We start from the raw sequence: 27,884 nt of genomic DNA on the forward strand, positions 1-27,884 counted from the left end.
TTCCTGCTCGGGCAGGGGGATTGGACTGGATGATCTTTTGAGATCCCTTCCAATCCCTAACATTCTGTGATTCTGTGATCCAGAACTCAAGAAGTGATTTTGGGGAGTACACAGTCAACCCCTCCTGTAAATTTCCCATCACTCATATACTTACTGATTACATTTTTCTTGCCAACAGTACTTTTCATGACTATTTTTGGCACTTCTAAACTGGCCTTTCATCTGTACCACACACATTCCTGGTGAGGTCTGCTACATGAAACTGACTCTTGAGCAGCTGAAGGCGACTCCAGCTTCACAGCAAGGGACACAAGCAGAGCCCCTGAGAAGCTGCTCCTGCAGAGGGGAACACAGCGAGCGCCGGTCCTGTGGAAACACAGCTCCTTTGTGACTAATGAGCACACCAAATCACTTGACGGAGCTGCAGATACCAGGGCTCTGCTGAAATAACTACAGCAAGCACAGAGAACAGCTACTAGGAGCCGCTGAACAGGGATGAGGTCACCAAGTTAAACTGAGCTATGACACAGCCTGCAGATTTCAGTGTGCGTAGCTACTGAACACGCCAGCCTTTGTCACTCCTGGTGCTTCCACACAGGGACAAACTGCTGCAGGAGCTATTAAAGGGCCCAAGTGTCTGCAGGCTCTTGACTTTTTTTTCCCCCCTAAACCTCAAGTTTCTGTAAAACCCCATATAAGGCATGATATATTCCATTTGGATGAGACAAATGGAATTGGGCTGTTGAACGCTGGCAACCACCAGCTGTTTTTCAGTGTGGTAGTTTATCTTCTCTGTCAGAATAAGCTCCAATAGGAAATTATCTTAAGTCAGTTGCCTATTGATAAAATTTCAGTGTATTTAACCATATGGGAATCTTCGCCAAACAAATTTCAGTTTGAATTCTTAACGCCTTCATCGCTTTTTCTACAAATGTTAGATGCATGTAGGGAGAGCTATAGCGAAAAATAGCTGAACTGTGTAAGCTGTCCTTTCTATGAATAAGTGGGAAACATCTCCCCACCTAAAAATTCTGATAACATTTGAGATACTCAGGTCCATCCCAGCATCCTGTTTCATTGACTACCCTTCTCTTTTCCCTGCTTCAAGCCTCCAGGCCTCTCCTTGCTCCTCTCTAATCCTGCCCAGCCAAAATCACAGAGCAGAAGAAACTTTGACTTCTCATAAGAAACCTCACCTAAGACTAAGGCAGTAATTACAGCTGAGTGTCACAGATGACGGTGCAACACCGGCTTTTGCTCTGCATCAGGGTAAGCCAGTGCTAACACTGCCTACTCACTGCCCCAACCACTGTTTCCCCCTCACAGCCCATACCACCCCTTGTACCACTATTTGTCTGTTTACACAGTGAACTGAGGACATACTCAGGCATTCCAGATGATACACACATGTCAATAAAAAGCACAAGCTAAGAGTTATGTTGGAACTGAGACAACAGGAACAGCCTGGGGAGGTTTTGGCGCCTTAGGAAGTATCTACTGGGTGTTTGTATACTAAGATTTTATAAAAAGATTTTTAACTTGGCCAGCTTAGGCAAGTTTCTATCCCTACCAGGAACAGCTGAAGTCATATTTGCAATACAAGGTTACCCTTTATCAAAAATCAAGTCACTGCTTTAGAAGATTAAAGCACTACTACATCCCAAAGAATGAATGACCAGAAAATAAATCACTAAGAACAATGCTTTTTTTTTTGGTCCCCCAACTTCATTTGAAATACAACCAAGCAATCACGTTGGCTGATATGTTTCCTTTAAGTTTTATATGTTTTCTCAGCAGCATTATCAAATTGGTGTCCTTTATGCTGTGGTGCAAATATATGCATTGGGTTATTTCTGGCACCAGTCTGCAAGCTAAACAATCTCAAAAAGATGTTGGAATTAAAAGGAGGGTGAAGAAGGAGAAGCAGGACCATGCATGAAGGCAGTATTCAAAGTGGTAGCCTCCTCACAGGCTATGCATTGAAGTATATAATTTGTCATATTCAGTATGGATTCACACATTCCTACTGTTTTATATTAACCTTGACCATCTTACTTCTTCTGTTGCCTGGTTTCTTTAATTATTTCAAAGGGATTTTGGAAAACCTATTAACATATGACAACTTCCTTCCTTTTATTTATTTCTGCTGATATGCTGAGAAACATTACACCAAATTCAAAAGAAACTGATTCCCTTTGCGCTTGCTGGCTATCTTTTGCAGAGCCACGAAGCACTGCATCTCACTCAATTTGCCTTTTCCCTGCATTTTAACATATTGTCAAAGTTTCCTATCATTACCAGCCACTCTGAGTTTTTCCTGTAAGATTTCTACATTGTTATACCATGATTTTACAGGTTTTGATTGCTGAAAAAAACTTAGAAGTGTTACTAAAAATATCCTACAGCACGCATTAATTCTACCAGATCTACCTCAAACTGATCTGCTATTTACATCTGAGCTGCTATTTTTACCTGTGCCATTTCTAATTACAGAACAGTTACCTTTCTATTATATCCCTAACAGAGCTTATTATCCTGTTGGTTTCTTTTCCATTGTTTGTCTTCCTTCTCTTGGCTCCGTAAACTCAAATAGATTTTCATTTATACAAATTCACATAATGATTTTATCACTAGTTGGATAGTAGATGCAAGACTTAAGGCCAAAACCAGCCTGCAGAGGCAAAGTACAGTCTTGAGAGATTAAATGTTTATTTCCTCTACCGGAACTGAAGATGATAAACAAGTAAATCCCAGAAAGTCAGTGCCTGGAAAGGCACTCAATGTATTTTTAAAAATCCTGAGCAGCTTAACTGTATGACTCCCTGCAGCAAAGAATGCCATAGGTAGCATAATCTCTTTTTGTTAAACTTTAACAAGAGTTCATTGTGTTATGACACAAATATGGAGCTATTCACTTTGCATTATCGCTCACAGCTCCCCCTCTATTCCCTCTCTCTCCACTACGTATACCTGCTCTTTTTCAGTGCTCATTTTATGTGTACCCTCTTATGCCCACACATTTCTAGGAACCAATTTTACATAGTCCCCATCTGCTCTACCCCAAAGACTTACAAAAAAGCATTAAGCAAATAAGAGTCTTTACCAAGCAAATAACATCACTGTCAGCAAAAATTCTGGTGCTAAGAAATGTAACGTCTTGCCTTATGCATCAAAGGAAAAGGCTTAGAGGACAGAAACAGATTGAACCTAGGCAGCAATATCTTCCCAGTTTTCTCAGAAACCTCGCCAGGCCAGGCAACAGCATTAAACAGCTGCCATTAGAAAGGAGGGAGGGAAAGAGCTGCCTCTGCAATTAGAGCAGTCTCTGTTCTCCTGTGTGAGTTGCATGGGAGAGACGCGAGTCCCACAAGGGCTCCCACAGGGCCAGCAATAGAGGTGGTCTGACAGAGCCACATGGCCAAGGGCTACTTCTAAGCAAAGAACAATGAGCAGGCTCTCAGAAAGGGCCTCACTGCTCCCCTCCTCACATCCCTCTCTCTTCTAGTCAAGACAAAGTCCAGTCCATGGTAAGTTTTATCAAAAGCCATCTCAGATGTTTATGTGCTTCTTCGAGGGCTGCCCAGGAGGCAACTGAGAAAAGTATTAATGGGATTAATGAGATACACCAGCAGTGGAGGGAAAAAAACTAACACATTTTTTTATATCCATGAATCTACCAGGGTCTCAGTCTCAGGAACATGAGAATAGAACCTTCAAGTCCAAAGAGTTTCGAGAGCTGTATTAGACGAGCAAGAAAACTAGAAGGTAGAAAATAAATGTTGTCTTCTGAAATTTTTTAGCTCTAGGCTAGGTTTCTGCAGAACTAGTATTAATCAGAACCACAGCGAAACCAAGGAAGGCAAGGATTTCTCCACTCTAACCTAAAGGCACTGCATTTCTAGGTGTCACATAGTGAGGTGTCCACAGACAAGAGGCAGATGGTAATCTAAATCACCGCCTATCACTCAAACATAGATCGCTTCAGGTAAAATTCATTCCCACCACCAATAAATTCCCGTGCTAGCCAGGCAGGTCATAAAGCGCTTTAAAAGGCTGCAGAGATATATATTTTTTTTTATTATTTTTATTTTTTTTTTTTTTTTTTTTACACTAAAGCTTTAGGGAATCTGTCACCAAGATGAAAACAGTCGCGGCTTAGACCAGCTAAGACAACTAAATATGAGTATTAACTATACAGGGAACCAAAGAAAATTTAAGAACTTTCGAAGATGTTGCAGGAAGTTCATCACTCTTGTTAAATTTTAAAAAGTAAAAGGAATTAAAAACATTTATTCTGGAGGAAAAAAAAAATGCAAATGATGGACTGTCCTCTAAAAGCCTTTTCTAAAACCAAACCAAAACAAACAACTTATTCAGCATTTTATTAAGAAAATCCTACAACACATACCAAACAGCTTTTCCTAAGGTCAATAAGCAGTAAATTGAAAAGGCAGTATCAGACAGAATACCTGACTTGCATTTAGATGCAACAAGGTATCTTTTAACAAGACTTCTCTCACATAAACAGAAAAGCTTGCTTTACATTATCTCAGCAATTTCATTATTTGATTTACTTTCAAAGTTTTCTCTAATATCTGAGGTTGGCCATAGTTTAAGCAATGACATGAGCCAGAAAATCTTGAAGGTCCCTTCCAACCTAAATTATTCCAGGTTTTATGTTTAGGTATTCTGCAAGCATTTGTAATCTGGAATCTTACAGTAGATCGTGCCATTAGTCTCAACATTTAAATCAAATTAATTAAAAAAAAAAAAAAAAATCAATAACCCCCTAAAACCTGAAAATCAAATCTTTTTTCCACATGCTGTATATGCATGATGGCTCATACTAAAACAGTTCTTGGTTTTCATGGTGTTGAGGAAAGCATTTCTCCATGCATCATTAAAACCACTTATTGAGCAGTCACATACATCTTGATTAAACTGTGTATTCTTTCATCCAAAAACTTCAATCATTAAGTAGGAAAAAAAGCAAAAACTACCAACTTGGGTGTCACTTAGAATCATAGAATTGTTTAGGCTGGAAAAGACCCTTAAGATCATCAAGTCCAACCGTTAACCTAGCCCTGCCAAGTCCACCACTAAACCATGACGCTAAGCACCATGTCTACATATACTTTAAAGTCCTTCGGGGATGACTCCACCACTTCCCTGGGCAGCCTGTTCCAATGCCTCGCAACCCTTTCCGTGAAGAAACTTTTCCCAATACCCAATCTAAACCTCCCTGGGGAAACTTGAAGCCCTTTCTTCTTGTCTTGTTACTTGTGAAAAGAGACCAACACCCTCCATGCTACAACCTCCTTTCAGGTAGTTGTAGACAGCCATAAGGTCTCCCCTCAGCCTCCTTTTCTCCGGGCTAAACAGCCCCAGCCTCCCCAGCTGCTTCTCATCAGACTTGTGCTCCAGGCCCCTCACCAGCTTCATCACCCTCCTCTGCACTCTCTCCAGCAACTCAATGTCTTTCTTGTTATGAGGGGCACAAAACCGAACACAGTATTCAAGGTGGGGCCTCAAGAGTGCTGAGTACAGTGGCACAACCACTTCCCTATTCCTGCTGGCCACACTATTCCTGATATAAGCCAGGATGCTGTTGGCCTTTTTGGCCACCTGGGCACACTGCTGGCTCATGTTCAGCTGGCTGTTGACCAGCAACCCCAGGCCACTTTCCACCAGGCAGCTTTCCAGCCGCCTGAGCCTGTAGGGCTGCCTGGGGTTGTTGTGACCCACGTGCAGGACCCAGCACTTGGCCTTGTTAAACCTCATACAATTGGCCTCAGCCTAACGATACAGCTGGTCCAGATTCCTCTGGGTGGCCATCCTACCCTCCAGCAGATCAACATTCCCACCCAATTTGGTGTCATCTGCAAACTTACTGAGGGCACACTCAATCCCCGCATCCAGATAATTGATAAAGAGATTAAACAGAGCTGGCCCCAATACTGAGCCCTCAGGAACACCACTCCTGACCATCTGCCAACTGGAATTGGCTCTGTTCACCACAACTCTTTGGACCCAGGCTTCAGCCAGATTTTTTCCCAGCAAAGAGTTTGCCCATCCAAGACATGAGCTGTCAGTTTCTCCAGTAAAATGCTGTGAGAGCACTTTTCATTCAGGTTTTAGATATAAACTCTTCATTACATCTGGATCATGAAAATTGCTTAGAAGTAGGAAAAAAACAACCTTTTTTTTTTTTTTTCCAATTCCCTGAAACTTCTACAAAGTCTCCATAGTAATGCATTTGAAAAGAACCAACTATTCTATGCAAACTGCCATTTTTGGTATTTATTTTGCATCTTTGTTACATCCAGTTAGGTCATTGTTTGTTGTGAACATATTCAACAAGGTTTATTTAAGTTATTGCAGGTACTTGCATTCTCACCAAAGATCAGGATTGTACCATGAATAGACAAGGTTTATGTAAAACATCTACCTACTCTGTTTTCTGCCTTCTAAAAAAACACAATGAATCCTAATTTCTCAGTTAAATTTCACTTTTATAGCTGTGTTTTTGTGATAAAATACCTGGAACTATAAATATATTTTTGTCTCAATAGAGTGTTACATTTTGGTGATCCTGAGAAGTTTTTATTTCTGATTCAGAACTCGGTAAGTGATGGAAGTATAATAGTGCATTACCTAACTGTAATATGGCAAAACATTTATTTTTCCACTGTTTAATTTCCTTTTCAGTTATGATGAGGACAGATTTCTTGTAAATGCAGAGAAAAATAATTAATATGACTGAATATTCACCTCCATATGCAGCACAGGGTTTTTGCTAGGAAGTAAAAACCACGGATACTTTATTATTATTTCCATCTTTACAACCTACATATATGCTGTAAATTAGATTTGGGCAAAATCAATACAATTGTTGTAAGACAGATGCTTTCCAGTATTCTGAGGAGCATGTTAGTGATCTTCGCATTGAAGTGTAATACCTGATAAGAGACTTAATTCAGTTTCCTAGGCAACAGTCTAATGTTGCAGTAACTTCCAAGGTGTTATTCTTTTATGACAAAACACATTGCACACCCTCTGCAGCTGGCATCGGTGTTCTGGGAACCTGGACACACAAATTTGGAACCTCTTTCTTAGTACTTGCAGTGAAGATACTTGAAAATACTTTGCAAGCAATAAATATCAGGTGTGTGGTGATTCATAAAACTATGTGGCTATATTCTGGAAAATATAAAGCAGATCAAGGAGCATTTGAGTGCTACATCTTGGAGTATTTAAAACTATCGCTTGTTCTGTGATTAAAAGAGATTACATAAGAGTACATAATTACTTTGTCACAATCTCTTTTCCCAGGTGATGGGATTAATTATTAAAATATTAGATATCAGAAATAAAAGAGAATATTAGAATTATGGGCAAATGTGGCTGGATGATAGATATTATGGGACAAGCCTCTACTCCTAGTTTCAATTTCTAAAAGGCCTGAATGTTCTTTTGCACTCTTGTTATCATCAAAGGAATTTAAAAAGTATAATAAAGGTATATGGAATCCATTTCAGCCTTAATGTGTTTTTATATCATGTATTTTTCTGCATCTATTGAACTGTCCATTAGTCTATGATATAATTATATTGCTATTCACTTTCAGATACAACTTTACAAGATGTTGCAAAATATATTTTAGTTATCTGTCAATTAAAGGAAAGACACACAACACTTTCAAAAGATGAAACACAGATACTCATATATGTAGTTTATATAAATTGTAAGTCTGAATATATAAAATACATTTTACACACACAAAAAAACCACACGTAAATGTGTGTATATGTGTAATAGCTGTTTCAAATTCTTCTTTCTGTAAAAAGAAATCAGTGGGCAAAAATAATTTTGGAAGACAGTTGTAGTGCTGTATACTAAGATGTGAAACCAATTTGAAGTGTTTGAATTCTTTCCCAGGTGACTTCTAGAAGTGATGGAAGAACCTTTAAATTAGACTCTTCAGAATAATTTAAATGCTCTTTCAAATTTATTGGTATAATGAAGCATGTAAGTATGTTGCCTGATTTATTTTAAAGCAGTTGCAAGGACTTGCAGCGTGCACTGAATTTTTTGAGTGAATTTGGATTAAAAGCATTTGGTACAAGAACTTGAAAATATTTGTTTGGATAAGACCACATTCTTCTGGAGAAATTGGCAGCTCATGGACTGGACAGGGTGCACTCTTTGCTGGGGGAAAAAAAATGGCTGGATGGCCAGGCCCAAAGAGTTGTGGTGAACAGAGTCAAACCCAGTCAGCAGCTGGTCACGAGTGGTGTTCCCTAAGGCTCAGGTCTTTTCCAACCTAAACGATTCTCTGATTTTGCTTTCTTCTGGCATCTGTAAAGAACTCAGGATAGCTAGAGTTAGCACACACAGAGTTAGCTAGAAGAGACAATACAGCTTCAATGAAAAGAAGTGATATCTCACAAACTTGTAAGAGCTCTCTGCAGAACACCTGTGCAGAAGGTAATTCAGCTAACAGAGTGAAGCTGGATTTTCACATAGTTCTCAATAAGGGGTCTTAGAGGAAAGAAGGTACCGTAATTGCAAGGGCATGGAGCAAGAGACACCACCCCGAACAGTGAACCCTAAATGTATCATCGCTGCATAGGAAACAGGTTGTTACAGTAGACAGTCTCATTAATATATTAGGTCAATTTTCAAGAAACGGTGATGTAACAAGGAAATAGATTATCAATAATTATGAAAGTAATAGATGACATAATAAAACCAAACAGAATTACAGCACTATAAACATATGCTGCATCTGTGCTGTTAAGGCTTCCTCAACAAAAAAGCACTACAACAGGAAGGCACTGAGAGGGGAAACAAGAACAATAACAACCGTAGAACTATGTGTATACAAGAAAGAATTGGACTGGGACTCTTACCCGGGGGGGCGAGGGGAAGGGACAGCAGAGGAGAGGCACAGCAGAGATCCGTAAAATGGAGACAGGCAGTCAAGATGGTAAGGAATGATGGCTCACCTCTCTAATACAGGGTCTAGTGAGCACAAAGTTATCAGGCAGCCAGTCCAGAAGAAGAGTTTTGCCTAAATAGGCATTACTACAAAACACTGTAGAAGCCAAAAGTCTACGTAAGTTCAACAAACAACTAGATAAAGCTGTAAGAAAACAGGGGAGAGAGATAGTGAAGATACCATCTGCCTTAGCTGGCCCTAAGCTGCAAGACTGCTGACAGCTAGGGCATCATACTGAAGGTGTTACCAACGCGTTTGTTCTGTCCTCACTTTCTTCTCAGGCATCTGCAAGCAGATCCCTGTCAGACACGAGTCTTTGATCTGACTGACTGGACTCATTCTCAGATTACATTAGAAGCCAAATCTGCAGAGTCAACAGAACATGATTTGGGAAACTGCTGGTTCTTTAAATCTGGTTGAAGGAAGCAGTTTTCTTGCTCACCAGCGTGCTTTTAATTACCCTCATAAACCCCAGACTATCCACACTCTCAGACACTTACAGTGAAGCTTTTGTATTATTGCTTCACTGACAAAAACTGAAAATGGTCCCAATCTTGTTACAAGACTTGGAAAGACAGCCACCAACTGAAGAGAATTCATACTATAGACCACTCTTTTAAAAAGTCATCTAAAATAAATATTTGTTTTCTGCCTTTACTGAGACTAACATTTCAGTGTCTGTTAAGCTTATATAAAAGCTGATCATGGCACAACAGTGACTTGCATATCCAACATAATGCACTCTACCAGTCTTGTTTCTGGTGATGCTCAGTTTCAGTTGAAGGCACTACTACTCAGCTTTTCTAAAAAGTACTTCTGGAATACACAGCTTCAGATGTCTATTGATGCTACACATGTTCGATAGTCATTCAGTGCCAATAATGGTTCTTTTTTTTCAATATAAATGCTACTGAGTACCGGAATGTAAATCTTTCATTTGCTCAGAATCTCAAACTACTCAAATCCTGTGACAAAAATATTTTCAAACTATTCTCAAATAGTTCACACTTAGGAAAAAAAAAAAACACAGAAGAAATGAAAAAGCTTTCCAACCTTTAATGAAATTGCTGTAATTTTAGTTTCTGCACACCGCTAAAATATAAACCAAAACCAGAGTAACACTCTGAAGTTTACCATAGCTAGAAATGGAGATTATTCAGAAATCAATACTCTGCATAGCACAATATGTCTCTGGTTCCCTTACACTGCTGCAATACAAAACCACCCAGCCAAAGAAAAAACCTCTGCAACAAAATAGGTTTAAATTCTGTTGCACACTGTTGCAGTAGTTTTACAGCATCCCAAAATATGTTCCCAGTGATTTTAGTTAGCAACTTATAAACTATTCTTTTTATTCCTAAACTTTAAAATTTGCTGATATATTAACTCTTAAATACAAAAGTAGACACATGAAGAGGGAGCTTAACATTTTGACGATTTGAGATAGCTGGGCATGTGGGAACAAGGCACAAGACAATTCACGCAAATTTTGGAAAAGGACATTAAGCTAGGAACTTCAGTTAAAAATAGCCAGCGATGTAACACCAACATTAATGCCCTAGTATCACTATCTGCTTTCAAGGACATGAGGAAAATGAGTTGAGCAGCCCTGTTTGCTAGTACTTCCCAAAACAGCTGTTTCACACTCAGGCACATGTAGATCCATTAATTTGAAATTCATTTGAGTAAACATTTAACAAAAGAATAACAGTTGGTACTTTTTTTTAACCCCATAAAAAGTTTAGACTAAAAGCTACAGTCCAGTTATGAAACAGGAGGTGGACCACACAGCACTCTGAAACCACAGGTTTCAGCAGACATAAGGCTCTAATTAAAGTGATCTGCAAATAAAACCTTTAATCTTTAACACAAGTTCAGGATACGATTTATATTCCCATGTAATTTTTAGATTACTGTATTGGGGAGCAGTAAGCAAGTACCTAGCATGAGAGTGATAAGTGACTACATAGCATGAAACTAATTACTGGCAAGTTTTTCCTCAAATCTTTAAAAAAATCCCAGCCATCATCTAGAAATCAGTGACTACATGACAAATGAATATTTACAAGTTAATATAAAATTATTTAAATTCCAACTACAGCAATAAGATGCCTACCGATATATTGCAGGGTGTTTCAAAAAGATTGACCCAATTCCAAAGCAGGGTATTTCACTACAGCAACATTACAATTACACAAAAATTTACAACTGGCTGGGAGAGGCATCTAGCAGTAACCATTTGAAACTCTATGCCCCCCCTTTCAAGCGGCAAGAGTTTCATTCATGGGCAGTTCGTGGGTGCAGAGATACAGTGATTTCAAATTGCGTCCATCTTTCTGAAACACCCTGTATACTGCTTTGAAATCGAGTCCATCTTTTTGAAACATCCTGTATGTTTAGCTCGAAAAGCTTTCACTATGTTACACTTCAGATGCTAGGGGACAGGAAAAAAACCCAAGCGCCTGTTACTTTTTGGTCTTAAGAAAAAGAGAGTTATATTTAACTTACCAGTTCCTATATAAGGTTTAAAGCGTCCTGATAGTCTGTTGACAAAGGCACCTAAAACATCTAATCCCAGTAATGATACCTGTTGAAACAAAAGCATTATATATTCAAAACAGATCCCTAAATAATTCTTTTGAATATATTTTAAAGAAATTAGACATATATATATGCAAGCATGCTGAAAGACTGTATCTTAGCCTAAAAATAAAGTTCAAATTAGAGAGCTAACAATTCTTTGAAAGTTTTCATTAAGATAAAGTTATCAGAATATGTTTGAAATTGATCAAGTATATTTACATACGCCAGAGCAGTTAAGAGTTTTCAGTACTTGTCTTAAACAAGAAACGAAATAAGTATTAGAAATCCAATGCTTTAATATTTTCAACTAAAAGCGATTAAAAATCAAATTAAGAATTATAAGGACTAAGTAGCTGCAAGAAGCTCTTTTTTCTTTTTCTATTTGCAAGGTGTCTTTGGACTGCAGCTCTGTCCTTCATTTTCTTTAAAAGATGACTCTACAGGTCTACCTCAGTATCAACTAAAAATCAAAATTCCTTTGAAACAGCTACCAGCGAGGCTTTAGGCCTTACCTCTCCTACAGCTTTCTAAATTGCCAAAAGAAAAACAACAGAATGCCTTAACAACAATACATTAAAAAAAAAAAGGGGGGGGGGAAACGGGAGGGGGAAGAGCAAGAGAGCAGGGGGGTAGGGTGCAGTTACCAGACTGACACCACTACGCAAACATGGTTTGAATAGTTTCCCAGATTCTCAGAGCTTCCTTCAATTTGGCTACTCAGCTCAGCCACTAAGGTCCTTACATCTTTTTCCAAACTCCCAGAAGAAAACAACAGAGAGGAGCTAATACTGCCTTCTCTAGCAGTTCAGGCCACACCTGCTTGTTAAGTACTCCCTTCATTTGCTCTTGTTCAAGAAAAAAACAACACTAAAAATATTACTGGGATTATGAGAAAGTTTCCACCTACAAACAGAAACTAGATGAGAGAACAATATCCGCTAATACAGAAACAAAAAAATATGGTCAGAAATGATCAGTTAAACTAAATTATTTTAACAAGGGAGGACACTTTTATTATAAACTCTAAACTATCCTGCATGCTATTACAAGACTTTATCCTTAATTTCCTACAATAGCTCATTATGAGCACGAGAACCTGCATTTTTACACCTTGTAGTTAACTCAGTTTGCTGCCCATGAAGGCACAAATGCCAAAGGAAGGGTCTCCTGAAGCTTGGGCACGCACAAGAGTTTTTTCTCCTATTTGTTTTCTAATAAAACACAAACTACAAGCTTTTTCCCCACAAAGACATGAGCAGAATTATTCCCCTCCATTAGCTTTTTATTTTCATAAAACTTGGAACTACATTTTCTTGGACAGCTCTGTTTAAGATCCTTATCTGTCACAATTGTCCACACTAGACAACAGGCCAAAAAGAATATGACTGGATACGAATGTGAATACACACGGCCCACGTACACAGGATCACGTGCACCTTGTTTCCATGGGAAACTAGACAAATAAAGTCCCCATAAAATCTAGGATCTGAAGCAACCACATAATTAAGCCGATTTTAATAAATTCAGTATTAGCACAACAGATCTCCCTTTAAACAGTATGCACAAAACTTTGCTCCAAGGTGGTACAACTTACTTGGAAATTTACACAATTTTATTACATATTAAAATAGAGAATAGCAAATATAAGTGGATGGCATAACTGGCTAAAATTAGTATTTGCCAACAAGTGATTGCATCTACAGTTCAGGATGAGGTAACAGAATACTGTAATTGATAACTAATGTAGACAAAAAAATAAGTCAGCTTTTATGGTAACATCAAGGCTTCCCTAAAGCTCTTTCCTTTATCGATCTTTTCCAGATTGTCAAACTATATGAGACTCAAGACAAAAATATCAATCTAAAAAGTGATACCTGAAAGAAATAAGAAATTCATTCTGGGCATGCATTGTTTTTCTATGTGTCTCTTTCCTGACTACAAACTCAACCTTAGACTTGTCTTCCAGTGACAACTGTTGAGATGCCTTCCCTGTTAAAGTATTTTGGGGTCTATAAATGTACAAACGGCAGCCTTGCCTTCTGTAAAGGTACTTACAGAGAGTCTCTTCTCCACAGAGTTGATTCTCTTTCTAAATTCTCTCTTGAAGACTTGTACCATTCCCAACAACAGCAGTTCAGAGATTTTAAAAAATAAGGAAGGCACTGTTGATTTTTTCACTACACATCTACTATTTTCTAATCCCAAAGAAGAATTCTGAGTAAGGTGTATTTCTTGATTAATTCCTCCAGTGCTTAGCCCCCAGGGTTTGGAGATGGTTTGTGGGATTATTTTTGCCTATTATTTTTGGTTGGTTCATTTTGTTTTGGGAAGGGGATTGCTTGTTTTTGACAACTCACTTGTGTTAAAACAGTGGCCATATGGAAGATCTGAACCTCCATATGCCTAAAGGTCAGAGGCTTGATAACTACTAGAAAAACAGCTGTTCATCCTACCATGACCATTATTGCCAATGAAAAATCTCATCATCTGTATTTCCTTTCTGTATTACCATTTTATTTTGATCGAGAGCAACCACTGAGATAATGCCTGCATATTGCTTATTTTGGTATCCCTCCCTGTGAATGGGTAAAGCTTAATCACCTTTTATGATGCAAGTCACAATTTTCTTGATTAACCATTCAACCAGTTGCCAATATGACACTGGCTCTTTGCAACTGTCTATCAAAGATTTGCTTAATGAATGCAACAGGGGTTCTACTTCAATAATTAGTGTACATAAGACACTTCAGTAAATACTATCAATTTATATATCTCAGAGTAGTTTTGTCTTGTGATGTCCTTACTGTACGAAAATATGTCGTTCAGACTGCAAGGGATGAAATAAAGCTTTCAAAAGATACCTTTGTAAGTCAGAGTAAGGTATGACACCCACCCTGGCTTTAAGAAATGCAGAAAAGTAACAAACACTGCTGTGAAATCCTCATCTCATTAACAGCTACTGAAAAAGAATCTTTACAGATGCGATTTAAGTGAACAGGTTACTACCTTCTTAAAGGAGCAATCCTCTAACTACAACATGACGGTTATTCTTTAGCTCATAAAAAGTCCTCTATGGTTGGCAACTTTGAAAAGATAACAAGTATGAAATATCACAATATCTGCAGAGTGAGAAAGTCCGATGTGACTTCAGGCTGGAAGTAACAGGAAATTGCTCCAGCTACAAAATCGGCGCTCAGTCCACATTTCAAAGCAAGTCAGCTGAAGCATACCACTACCGAGTATTCCAAATAAACTACCTCTTTTTGGTTTTGTAAATCAGTCTTAATGTTTGTCTGCTTTGATACACAATGTTCTGAGTTTGAGTATCTCCTGGTAGGTATCATCCACGCAGTGTTCAAGCAGCCCTTTGGAAGGAGTCCTTAACAATTCATATGGGGTCATATGAGCAGCATTCAAAACAAAACCAAACAAACAAACAAAACTTAACACACCACACACACCACCCCACAAGTCAAGGCAGAACTGATCTACAATAAAAAGGCTCCAAGCTCTCAGACGTGGCGTGGGACCATGTACCGACACAGTCCTTCCACTACCAACAGAAAAACCTCTCACCATCACGGCTGTTTCCCCATCAGCTTCAATGAGGGATGTGTTCTTTCTGGGATTAAAAGGGTTGGATCTGTTTCTTACTCTGCATTCATTGAGCCTTTTGCCTGCAGCCTAGAAAGAGCCTTTGTATGTCAATACTAATTCATCAGCTCACTATTGTTTGACGCACTTAAACACTGCTTTTGAGGTTCACAGTGGAGAAGAAATTTAGGCTTATTTGAACTGGATTTGGTTAGTCGTTGAGATACTCCTTAACAAGCCAATGTTCAAGGCCATCCTTGACTTCCTAGATCACAAAAAAATTGCCAGCCCAACTGAGAAATATTTTATCTGTTCTGGAAAGGACCAGACTCTTTAGTGAAATCAAGAGGTTCCAACCAAAATGCGATTACAAAGTGAGCCAGTGATTAGGAAATGAGCCTATTTCTTGCTCTGCAGCTTGCTCCTTCTCCATACTCTTTTCAGCATTGCCACTGCTTTTCTATGGGCAACTTCCAGGCATAGAAGTCTTTGCTAGGAAAAGAAATACTGCTCTTCAAACCACACCTGGTTAACCATGCATGCTTATTACTACTCTTGCTGTGACTCTGCAATTTCCGATCCCTGTGGGGGACATCCAGGGACAGGACACTGCCAGGAAACCATCTCTAGTTACATAAGTTGCTGAACAACCTTAAAATGAACGTCCTTGGATCTGGTCATAGGATCTCTGAACTGTATATGGAAATATGGATTCTGCAGATCACAATCTGCAAACTAGCCATGAGAATTTAATGAGGGAATTATGGAGGTCACTATTTGGAACTCCAAAAGAATGGAGTTAAGGCACTGGACTTCCTGTCACCATGGGGACAGCTGTGGTATCATTAACAATCAACTGACAAACACAAAACAGCATGTCAAACAACTACACCCTGCAAGAACAAGCATTGTTCCAGCACTGCAATGCTGGAATAAGACATGCAAGAACATAATGAGATTTTTTTTGTTTAAGTATTGTCAGCCAAGCACAAAGTTATACTTTCTTGATTCTGAAATAATCTCAAGCACCTTGCAAGTAGCTAAACTTTAAACCAAAACATGTATATGTACAAGCAGTCTCTTCTGCTTCACTTCTTGAAGTTTCTTATTCCTAGCTCTCTTTACTCACCCCCCTGAATAGACTTCTCTCCTGTTTCACCAGGATACTCAATCATTTTTTGCTCCCTTTACTGCTTCCCATTCCAATTCTCTCCAGATCACCCACTTTACTGAGGTCTACCCATATTCCACTCCTGCCCTTAACACAAAAGCTTGCAGGTACTAAAAACCGCACCTGGATCCATAGGCAGAAGGAAGCTTCCATTTTTCCTGGGTCATTTATTCAACTCATGCAGTTACCATAGAATAGTTTGGGTTGGAAGGGACCTTCAAAGGTCATCTAGTCCAAGCCCCCTGCAACGAGCAGGGACATCTTCAACTAGGTCAGGTTGCTCAGAGCCCCGTCCAGCCTGGCCTGGAATGTCTCCAGGGATGAGGCATCTACCATCTCTCTGGGCAACTGGGCCAATGTTTTAACACCCTTGTTGTAAAATATTTCTTCCTCTTGTCTAGCCTGAATCTCCTGTCTACTAGTTTAAAACAATTATCCCTTGTCCTGTGATAAAATGCCGTGCTAAAAAGTCTGTCCCCATCTTTCTTACAAGCCCCCTTTAAGTACTGAAAGGCTGCAATAAGGTCTCCTTGGAGGCTTCTCTTCTCCAGGCTGAACCACCCCAACTCTCTCAGCCTGTCCTCACAGCAGAGCTGTTCCAGCCGTTTCATCACCTTGGTGGCCTCCTCTGGCCCCTATCCAACAGGTCCACATCGTTCCTTTTTGGTTCTTCATTCCCAGCCTGGTCATCTTCAGACTCCATTCTCCCTTGTACAAGAAAACGCAATGCTGCAATCCTCCCACTCAGCGTCGGGTGGGCAGCTGCCTCTGCTGACAGCAGCCAAAACTGCAGCCCCGGCTGCTGAAGCTACCACACGTGTTGTCTGTACATTAGATACTTTAGCTGACAAGAAAGCTTTATTTCCATTCTATTGCTTCTTTCATCTTCAAGAGTACAAACAACACACTTGAAAAGATGCATACAATTGGTTTTTTATGTCTATCGCATCACTTCACATTGAATTACCAGAGAGGTTGCTGGTAATCTAACAGTCTTCAAGCTCAACAATTTGAGTCATGAGCTCTTGAGCAAATGCAAAGTCTCCTCTATCTGAAAACACAAGTTTACTGACTTCAACATTTTGCAACCATAACTTCAACTAGGAGCTAAGATTCTCCTGAGAGCATCCAATCTTTGCTGCTGTTACAACTATACATCAGCTGCAACCCTCACTGTCTCAAAAGGGGCATAGACTACCGAACTTCTTATGATAATCTTCCTTTCATTACCCTTCTGTGATGGCCAACCACAAATAATTTCAGCATCGCAGTGCAAGTAACCACACCACCACACAACTACTGATTGAATCACCCGTTTTTATCCAGAGACTGAGGAGTGTGGTTCAGCACTGAGAAGGCTTGGTTTCCTCAGAGGTCCTTCTCAACAGGCACAGATCTGGGAGGTCCTTGTTATTTTGACCTCTCCTGTACAGCAGCCAAAACAAGCAAGCATGGTGCTGTCATAAAAATTTTAAAGCTTATACAAAAAAATATAAATCTCTTTTACTGCCCTTTCCCCATGATGGAAACAGTAACATTCCTTTCCCCCTCATTAATTAAGAAACATTGACCCAAATTTGAAGAACACATTAGTATAACACTCAAAATGCTTACTGCAAAAATGTTTACAACCTTCCACTATTTCAAAATCTCTCAAACTGACTTGAGTTCAGACTCCAAATTGTTCTGTATTCTGTGGACAATTCAGTCATCCCTACTCTAAAATGTGCCATGTACTACCTCCAGCTTGATCCATTACAGGAATATCTACAGTTTGCTCGCATGTATATTAAACATTCCTCTTGACCGTTGTCATAAATTTTTCATAGACGTTGTTCCAAGGACAGTGAGGATAAAACAAAAGTATATGATATAGCACCACCTGACATTTAAAGCCATTTTCTTTTTTAAATTGCCTGGCTTAAATTCTTTGTGCTGCAGTAGAAAAAGTTTGAAGACAATGCCTCTTTAAAAGTAAGGCTCAGTGGGAAGACAATGGGATGTATGGTATTTCTCTTTAGAATAAATAATTAAAAAAAAAAAAAGGAAAGAGCTTTCCGCTTCCCCCCCAAAGAAAAATGCATTTGAAAGCCTTTCTAAGCATGTTGATGGAGCAAAACAAAGAAACACTTTATTTTAGGACTTAGTTCTTCCAAAAGAACATCATTCTTTTCATGCCCAAGGTCTCCTCTTTTATTTCCCACTTCCTCTTATTCAGTTGTATTAAACATAAAGTGACTCCCATTCTCTGCTACTTCTACCCCTGGCACCAGCTCTTCTACTGTGAGGAGACAAGTATTCACGCAGCTGAACAGTAACCTGCTTTAGGAAACCAGCCCAACAAATGAACAAGAAAAAAGCACCTTCTCGGCCAGATCTCCTCCCTGAGCCTGTTCACTGTGCAGCCTCCCAAGCCCTGGCCTCAGAGCAATGACGGTGCTATGCATCACCACAGTTCAGCAGCCGGGGAATTAAACTGCTTAAACCCAAAACACCGCTAAAAACAAACATTGAACTGCGTGTGGCCGACGTGCGTTGGCTGCTGTGAATTCTCTTCCGAAAGATGCATCCCTCTGCTTGCAACTTGAACAGAGCTCGGCCAGGGTCTCCATTCACACCCAGATCAATCAAGCTGCAAGCTAAAAAGGAGAGAGCCCAGTTCTCCCTCTTGACTTCCAGGCATATTCGCTCTGGTGCATTTGTATCTCCCGTAGCAGCAGCCAAATCGGCTGGAAAATGAATTCAACATCAACAGAAAGTTAATTGCCCCAAGAACGAGAGTGAGAATGCCTGTCCACAGGAGCAGCAGAGCTGCTGTTTCAACAGGGACTACAGTTAGGTTGGATTACACAAAGCTGCAGAACATTTGAGAACCATCAATTTCACCTCTGGAGGACATGCCCAAGAGTTTGCAACTATATGTTCCACATTCCTAATTAAAGGCTGGACAGAATTAGTTTTAACGAAACTTAAAATAATTAAAACTTCTTCCAAGTTTCCCTTGCCTTCTGGAGATCTGCTTGATTATTTGGCTAACATGCAATGGTTTATTTAACATTATATGAACAGAACATAAATAATACATGAAAAAACAATAATTATTACTCAAGAAAAAGAAGCAAATCATTGAGCTTGAAAACTAAAACTGAATTCAGACATGGACAGGTCAAACCACGTTCTCCTTGCACAGAAATAAAGGCAGTAGCTCCCACATAGCCAAGGTGAAACGACTTGAAGGAAGGAATAATGAAATTCAGCAAAGAGCTCAAAGTCTAACATTTCTCCTCCACCAAAGACATTTAAATTACCACTATTTGATAAAGACTACAGAAATACCAGGCTCTACCCAGTAACTGAAAAATAAAAGTGGAAGTGTGTCCTCTTTTATTCCCTTCTTCTGCCTTGCAGGTTACAGGCCTACAGCTCACTACAGCATTTGCCTTTTGTGTAGCATATGTCGGCTTGTGTTCAACTTCAGATCCAGATAACCCACACATTTTCCTCCTAGGGACTGTGGCTCAATCACATGCCCCACATGCTGCACACCTGTGCCTTCAATTATTCTCACTGAAATGTAGGACTTCACATTTCTTACTTATTTTACTGACATAATTTTCAATTCTATTTTCTACCTAACATACTTAGGTACAGCCAACGCAGTTATAACTGCTGCTATCTCTTTGTGAGGACTTCGGATAAAAATCCTAACCACTTAACTATTTGCAAAATTGCAGTTTAAATCCTCCTCTCTGAAAACTGAACGCTCCTCCTGCTGGCCTTTTGTTGAACTGAAGACAAATCAAAATAAATACTTGCCAAAACAAGAAACTACAAAAATGCAACATCATCATCAGTGGTATTTTAGTATCTTACAGTATTTGATGTTGAAACAAACCAACCCAAGGAAAATTTAACTCTTCAGGAAGCACCAAATAAAAGATAACTCCAAGGATTTGCCTAAAATAAACAGATTATCTGTGCTATCAGAAACAGATAGTGTGAAATCCTATTTTTTCTGTGCATGGCAAATAATCTGCTGCTCTGACATAAACGCAGTAATTGTTAATGATTTTCTTACTGCAGCTGAGGAATAAAACAAGGTAAAATGTGGACTACAAAGGTAAGAAGTCTAAATATGACTCAGAGTCACAAGCATTACTGATGACTCTTCTCACATAAAATTACCTTAAGAAACTACCAGAATTTTAGTCATAGGTTTTTATTACTTTTGATCAGGTGAGATTTGCATCAAGAACCAAAAGGTGGCTTTAATGCTCAAAAAGGAAATTTTAAGAGGGTAACTCTTCAATTCTGGTGGGCTTAAAAAACCCGCCACAACGTACTAGCAGTAGATTTGCAAATCTCTACTAGAAAAGTAGTATTTCTCCATGCCACATCTCTTTAGCAGAAGTTCAAAGCAGATGTCCAGATTGCTTGAGTCAGACACAGAACAGTTTGAGCCATCAGACTGTATGAAGTTAGATAATCTTGTAATTATTTCAAGTGACTATCAAGTACAAGAGAGACACAAGAGCTGTGTTAATTAAAGCTCATGTATACATAGATGAATATCCAGGTTAACCTAGTAAAGCCAGCAAATATCCATCAGTAGTGATACTCTCAGAATGGGGAATTAATTTACTGATTGAAGTTCACCCGGGAGTCTGAATTCAAACATTAGCACTGGTCCAATTTTCTGAGATTGACAAATATTTCAGAGTTTGAGAAGATTAAATAGCAGAAAAATACCATCACCCAGCTCTTAACTACTTTGCATCCAACTTGTTAAAAACATTCCAGAGTTCACTGCCCTTGTTTTTTTTTCTCCACTATTCCTCACAGTCTTGGGAAAACAGTGATTTTGCAAGAAAAACAAAACAAACACCAACACCAAAGCTCTATGTTGTAGGAAGAGAGAGGTCAGTCCCAATCAATATGAAGTAAACCAGATCACAGCACCAGAACACCAAGCAAACAATTTTCAGCTCAGTGAGCAACTCTTTCATTCTAATGAGATCCAAATTAAAAGCTTAAATTATGCATATCTGTGTAGTCCCTGATGTTGCAAGGTTTTCAACAGTCTTTGGAAGCTAATTTATCACTGACTGCATAGACACTGTAACTCAAGTCCCCATCATAGACCATTAAGGTCAGCCTCTGAAGATGACTCATTTCTCTCTCTCTCTAGGTCACTCCCCGTGTTCTACAACCAACTTTCACTACAACTCCATACACCATTTGCAGATGAGCCAACACATTTTTAATCCCGCTTCTCTGTTTTATCAGTAACTCAAACTGGCAATTGTGTTTTCCACTTGAATGAGTCAGATGAACTCAGAAGTTTTCCTATCTGCTTTCTTAGCTTGGAATTGCCAGGCAGTTTATTAAATCACTATAAATAGGTGCAAACTTCAGGGAAAAAAAAAAAACCAACACAACACTATTTAGATGGACAAAATCTTTGAGACAATTCAACCTTGTTGATAACAAGTCCATACTTATTCACCGGACATCTATTTTCTTTTTCCCCCGCTTGTTATCAAGTCTGCCAAATCAACCCTCCTATTCCATCCAGATCCTTTCCCTTCTGGTTATGCAAGGCAGAAACTTTCTAGGGTGGCATTTCATAGAAAGTTTTTTCATGCACAGCATGAAGTTGAATCTAGAGCTCCCAATTGCCACTCATTATCACTGCTCAAACAGCCGCGTGAACAGGTAGGGATTAATTACTCTGAGACTTTGAAGACCTGCAAGACCTTCAGCAAAATATAAGAAGAGAGGTTAAGTGGAATTGTCCAAGTGCTCTACATATCTATTACTCAGCAGAAGAAAGGGTAAACAACAAATTATTAAAAATACAGTAATCCAAAATAAATATTACTTCAATATTTTTCTTGAAAATACATGTAAAGCCGTGGTACTCACTACTTATGATATCAGTCAGGCCCTGAGTTTAATAACAAGCTCAGATCTATCATTTAAACATATAACATCTATGCCTGTAAAATATAAGAAATCAGGTGAAACCAGAGTTTTCCATAATGTTTTTAATTTTCTTTCTGAAACAGCAGATGCTGACAGTCACCACCACAGCAAGGAACACTGGAACTGATCCAACACATTCGAGATCTTGTGCTGTCGCAGTCAATATAACGTATATATTAATAATATGCTTTGAACTGGAATTCTGTATGTATAAAGAGCCACCAGTAAGTGGATGCAAAGATCTTTTTTTTTAATATTATGCAAACTATTTTTAAAACTCTTAGAATGTGTAATACTCTTAACTTATCTTGTATGACTGAGGCTCGTGATCTGGAGTGCTGCATAGTCCTCATTTCTCCTACAGTTTAAACAGCCAAGGAGTTCTGTCACCTCACATCAACAGCAAGCAGAATGCATTGTGTTACACAAAATACATCTTGAAAAACAAATTTCAAGTATTTATCCCCAATTCTGTAAATTTAAAAGTATGGAAAGAAACTTTTGCATTACCCTGTTAAGATAATTATCTAGTCCTCTTTACATAAAACAGTATTTTTAAACACCTGTCTAGGTTTCACAGTAATCAATTACCCCCAACAACTGCTCTCAGGTGAGAAATTAAAAAGCAAATAAATCATACTTGTCCTGCACAACATCATTTCCTCAAGTTAACCTGACCTTTAATGACAAATACACTGCCAAAAAAAATTAAATCATACGTGCAAATAGATTTAAGCCCTATTAGTTTCAGACCTCAAACTCAGAGAGGTGCGGTGTGCAAACACTGGCAAGAACGCAGCACTCTAAAGTCAACAGAGGAAAAAATAAAAAAAGAATTAATGAATAGACATGGCACTTACAAGTTACTCCCAGGCCTGTGTCCTGAGCCTAAGCAAATAGGAAAAAATTACAATAACCTCACAACGCTACGTCCAAAGGCCCAAAGGGCAAGTCAATCATCTCGCAGGGCAAGAGAGGGAGGTGAAGGGACCAGAGCAGAGGGAGCCGCGGAGCGACATCGCCACCCGGCGACGGCAGCGCCCGCCCGCACACACCGAATGGGGCGGGGGGAAATCGCCAATGCGAACACGGTTATTGCCCTCGGTAGTAAAATTGCGCTGCCAACCGCGTTACCGGCTGAGAACCGCCAGAAAAAACTACAAATCCTACAACAGGCGTGCGCCGGAACGATCAGTGTTCTCGTAGCTCAGCCTAAAAACGCAGCAAAAAACAATCCCACACAACCAACCAAAACGTGAGTCATCATTGGGCTGCTGTAAAGATACTATATAACTTCCCACGTACAAGAAAGTCACCTAAAGACGATATGAACAACTTTAAACTCACAACAGGGATACCAGGAAGGGAATTGTTCATTAAATCGTATAAAAGGCACACGGCGTAATACAAACGCAGGCAAACAGCACTCTTTACGGCCTACAGAAAATAATGGCAATCCCAGGAAACGTTACACCCAAGTGTAGAAACGATGGAATGAGAGTGGTAGAGAAAAAAAAGGAAAAAAAATCACTACCTATCTTGTCTCAGAATAAGAAACATAACTGCAAAAAAAAAAAAAAAACTGCAAAAAAACACCCAACATTTTAACCAGCGATTTAAAAAGATAATAAAAATATCAACAACAAACAAAAAAACCCACCAAAACAGAAAACACCCCAAACATTACTGCTTCTTTTAGGACAGAGAAATCGAAACAAAAAAATGTTAACGAACGCCTCCCAAAATTTCTGAATTCCCCTTTGTGGAGGAGGGATGAAAACTGGTATAGCTGTAGTTTTATTTCTGCCCGTATCTGATTAAAGAGTAATCTGGACCTCTGGACCTCCCTACCATGATGAATCATGGTCTTGCCGTACCAAGCCCCGCCGTCCTCACCTTAAAATTACTAGAGTTGACCCATCCTGTCAATTCGTCGATCACTTTGTCAAGGCGCTGCTGGTCCTGTTCCAGATCGGAGGACCTCGCCGGGTCGCCCAGGTACTCCAGCAGCTCCTGGCCGACCTGCATCCTGCGGCCCACGTCCTTCTGCTGTACCTGCTCGCAGAAATAATCCATCCCGGCAGCCTCCATCTTCGGCCACTGCGCAAAAGTTTGGGGTTTTTTTTTCAGGGCGACGAAGAACCAAGCGGCTTCAGGGTCGGAAACGCGGGCAGGGCAGGGCGGGCGGCGGCAGGAGGGAAACGCCCGGCGAGGCGGCGATCCCCGGCAGGGCCGCGGCGCTCATGGAGCCGCTCCTCGCCCTCTCCGCCCCGGCTCCGCGCTCGGCGCCTCCATGCGCGCACCCGCCGCCAGGGGCACGGGCGGCTTCCTCCGGCCTCCTCCCCGAGCCTGCCCGCAAGGTGAAGCCCGGAGTCGGACGGGAAGACTGGGGCGCACGCAAGGCTGTGAGGCTGCGGCTGCCCGGAGGGTGGAGGGGTCGGCGGGAGCCGCCTCCTCGGGCTCGGGGTTTTCCAGGCGCCTTCGCGTCGTCGGCGGGGGATCCCAGGAGGGCTCCTCGCCGCTGCCCCTCCTCTTCCTCCGCCGGGGGACGGGAAATTAAGAGCGAGAACAGGCGCTGAAGCTCGCCCTGCGGGGCGGAGGAGGCTCGCAGGCACCTCGGCGGAGGGCGGGCAGCTGTGGGGGTCCCCGCGGGAGCTGCAACCGCCTCTGGCTCACTCTCCTCCCGCCCGCAGGCACCGAGAAGCGATCCCCGGGCCGCCTCTCACCGCCGCGGGCACTGGCCGGTCCTCCCACGGACACAGCAGCGGTGAGGCCGGGACGGACCTCTCATGCTCCCGACGCCGCGGCCTCCGACCCCTCCCGCTCGCCCGCGGGGCAGCTTCCAAACTTCGCCTCGGCAGGTCTCAGCGCCGCTCCATCTCCAGCTCCCCTTCCCCCGTTGGCCTCGCCGCGGACCAGGTCGGACGAGCCCCCCACGCTCCGCCGCGCCCTCCTCCGCCCGGCTGCGGCGCCGCCTCCGTCCCGTGGAAGTTGCGTCCGCGGGCCGCCCCGCCAGCGCCAGCTAGACTGGGCGTGGCGCCCGGAGGCCCCGCCCCCCGCCGCGCCTCCTCGCTTCCCCCGGCCTCTCGCCTCTGCGCTGCGGCGGGAGGAAGGGCGAGCGGCGCGCGCCCTCGCGGGCACGCCGCTGGCCCCGCCGGTGGCGGGAGGCGCATGCGCCCCGCGCGGCCCGCGGCGGCGGCACCGCTGCCCGCGGAGGGGAGGGACGAACGCGGGCTGTGGCAGCCGCTGCGCCGGGGCGGGCGGCGGCGGGCGAGGAGGAGGAAGCGTTGAGGAATAGGGGAAGCGGTGCGAAGGGTGCAGGGGTGCCCTGCCCCGCCCCGCCCGGCTCGCTCGGGGAAGTACGGGAGCGCGGGCTCCCCGCGGTGCTACAAGGAGGCTGCGGTGCTACAGGGAACTGCTGGAGAGAGTCCAGCGTAGGGCAACAAAGATGCTGAAGGGAGTGGAGCATCTCCCGTATGAGGAAAGGCTGAGGGAGCTGGGGCTCTTTACCTTGGAGAAGAGGAGACTAAGGGGTGACCTCATTAATGTTTATAAAGAGTGAGTGTCATGAGGATGGAGCCAGGCTCTTCTCAATGACAACCAATGATAGGACAAGGGGTAATGGGTACAAACTGGAACACAAGAGGTTCCACTTAAATTTGAGAAGAAACTTCTCAGTGAGGGTGCCAGAGCACTGGAACAGGCTGCCCAGGGAGGTTGTGGAGTCTCCTTCTCTGGAGACATTCAAAACCCACCTGGACGCCTTCCTGTGTAACCTCATCTGGGTGTTCCTGCTCCGGCAGGGGGATTAGACTGGATGATCTTTCGAGGTCTCTTCCAATCCCCAACATTCAGTGATTCTGTGGGGCTCCCCTTTGCAAAGCGGGGGGTCTCCCCTGTGCTCCAGCCCGGCCCGGGGCGTTAGGCGGTGGGTGAAGAGGCCACTGCTGGGAGGGCACCGGGTCGGCTCCCACGCTCCGCCGTGCTCTGCCCTCCTGCCCCACGCAGGGCGTGGGCAGCCGGGTGCCGTGGGGTGGCTGGTGCCGGCTTTGCTCACCGCGGCGCGGGGGAGAGAGGAGGGAGTTGGGCGGGAAGGAACGGTGCGGAAAGCGGAGCTCTGCGGACGGGAAACACCGGCAGAGAGCCCCGCTGCGGCAAGTGCACACGGGGAAATGGAGCTGCGGTGTCCCAGCTTTGTCCAGTGGTGCCCTGCAGCCTGCTCGGCCCTGCCCGCTGCCCTGGGTTGAAGCGGGGACACCCCCGGGGAGCCAGCGGGGTACGGGTGTGCAAACTCTGCAGCGGGACTCAGCCACATGGGCACTGACTTAATTTAAAACAGACCTTTTAGTGCAGGGTCTGTGACTTGAGGTGGTGGTTTGGGGGTCTGTTTAAACTGGTTTAAATCCCCCTGATGTTAGAAAGGCCTGTTTTGCTCCTTCCTACCCCTTTGTCCTAGCAGTGTGTCCATGTGGGGTCTCAGGCCTCTGAAGGCGTGGTGGTAGTTTTCACATGAATGGAAAGGGAAGGGGCAAGGAAAAAGGAATGGGAAAGGAAATGAAAAAGAAAAGGAAAGGGGAAGGAAAGAGGAAAGGAAAAGGAAAGGAAATGAAAAAAATGAAAACAAAAAAGAGGAAAGGGGGAAGGAAATAATAAAGGAAAGGAAAAAGGAAGGGTAAAAGAAATTAAAAGAAATAGGCGAAAGGAAATAAAAAGGGAAAGGGAAAAGGAAGGAAGGAAAAAAGGAAAAGGCAAAAGAAAATGAGAAAGGAGATGAAAAAGAGGAAGGGGGAAAGGAAATTTAAAAAATGAAAGAAAAAAGGAAGGGAAAGGAAAAAGGAAAGGAACAAAGGAGGGGGAAAAGCAAAGGAAAAAAGAAACTAAAAAGAGGAAAGGGGAAAAGAAATTAATAAAATGAAAGGAGGAGGAAGGGAAAGGAAAAAGAAAAGGAAAGGAACAAATGAAGGGGTAAAGCAAAGGATAAGGAAAAGGAAAAAGAAAACTAAAAAGAGGAAAGGAACAAAGAAAGGGGAAAATCAAAGGAGAAGGAAAGGGAAAAAAGAAACTAAAAAGAGGAAAAGGGAAAGGAAATTAATAAAATCAAATGAAAAGGAAAGAGGGAAGGAAAAAAAGAGAGGAAATTAAAAGGGAAAAGGAAAGGAGAAATGAAAGAGGGAAGGAAAAGAAAGGAAAGGGGGTTACTTTCCTCCTCTTCGTGCCCAATCCACTCTGCTTGGGCCCGGTTGTGTCCCCTGTGCCAGGTCCTGCACTCACTGCCCACTGTGGGTTGGCTTAACGGGGTACAGGACAGAGCTGGTGTCAGTGATCTGGGCCGTCTCTCAGGTGCTGCGGGCAGAGGCTCGGGAGATGGGCAGTGTCAGAGGACAGCAATGCTGGGCTGTGGTCCCTCTGGTGCTGGGAGGATTCACATTACGCTGAACTGCAAGCTGCTGTTGATACAGCCTGACCTTTTCTTCCCTTGCTGTCATGTCTACAGTCCTTCCCTTTCTTATACCAGAGCTGGTGTTAATTTGACTTGGTGTACAAAATTCA

The 27,884-nt window shown here is 41.9% G+C and overlaps 1 protein-coding gene across 10 annotated transcripts in view; it reads right to left on the reverse strand.

Moving 5' to 3' along the window:
• Window positions 1-24,451, reverse strand: part of CLASP2 (cytoplasmic linker associated protein 2) — a 148,597-nt gene extending 124,146 nt beyond the window's left edge. For all 10 annotated transcript variants that reach the window (XM_080338761.1, XM_080338757.1, XM_080338755.1 and 7 more), the window contains exons 1-2: window positions 24,231-24,451; window positions 11,510-11,588 (exon numbers count right to left, since the gene is read on the reverse strand). In XM_080338761.1, the coding sequence (XP_080194887.1) occupies window positions 11,510-11,588; window positions 24,231-24,425 (274 nt within the window). In that variant the 5' untranslated portion in view covers window positions 24,426-24,451. The remainder of the gene's footprint in view (window positions 1-11,509; window positions 11,589-24,230) is intronic.
• Window positions 24,452-27,884: the final 3,433 nt, after the last annotated feature.

This window comes from Nesoenas mayeri (genome assembly GCF_963082525.1).
Source record: "Nesoenas mayeri genome assembly, chromosome: 2".
Lineage (NCBI taxonomy): Eukaryota > Metazoa > Chordata > Aves > Columbiformes > Columbidae > Nesoenas > Nesoenas mayeri.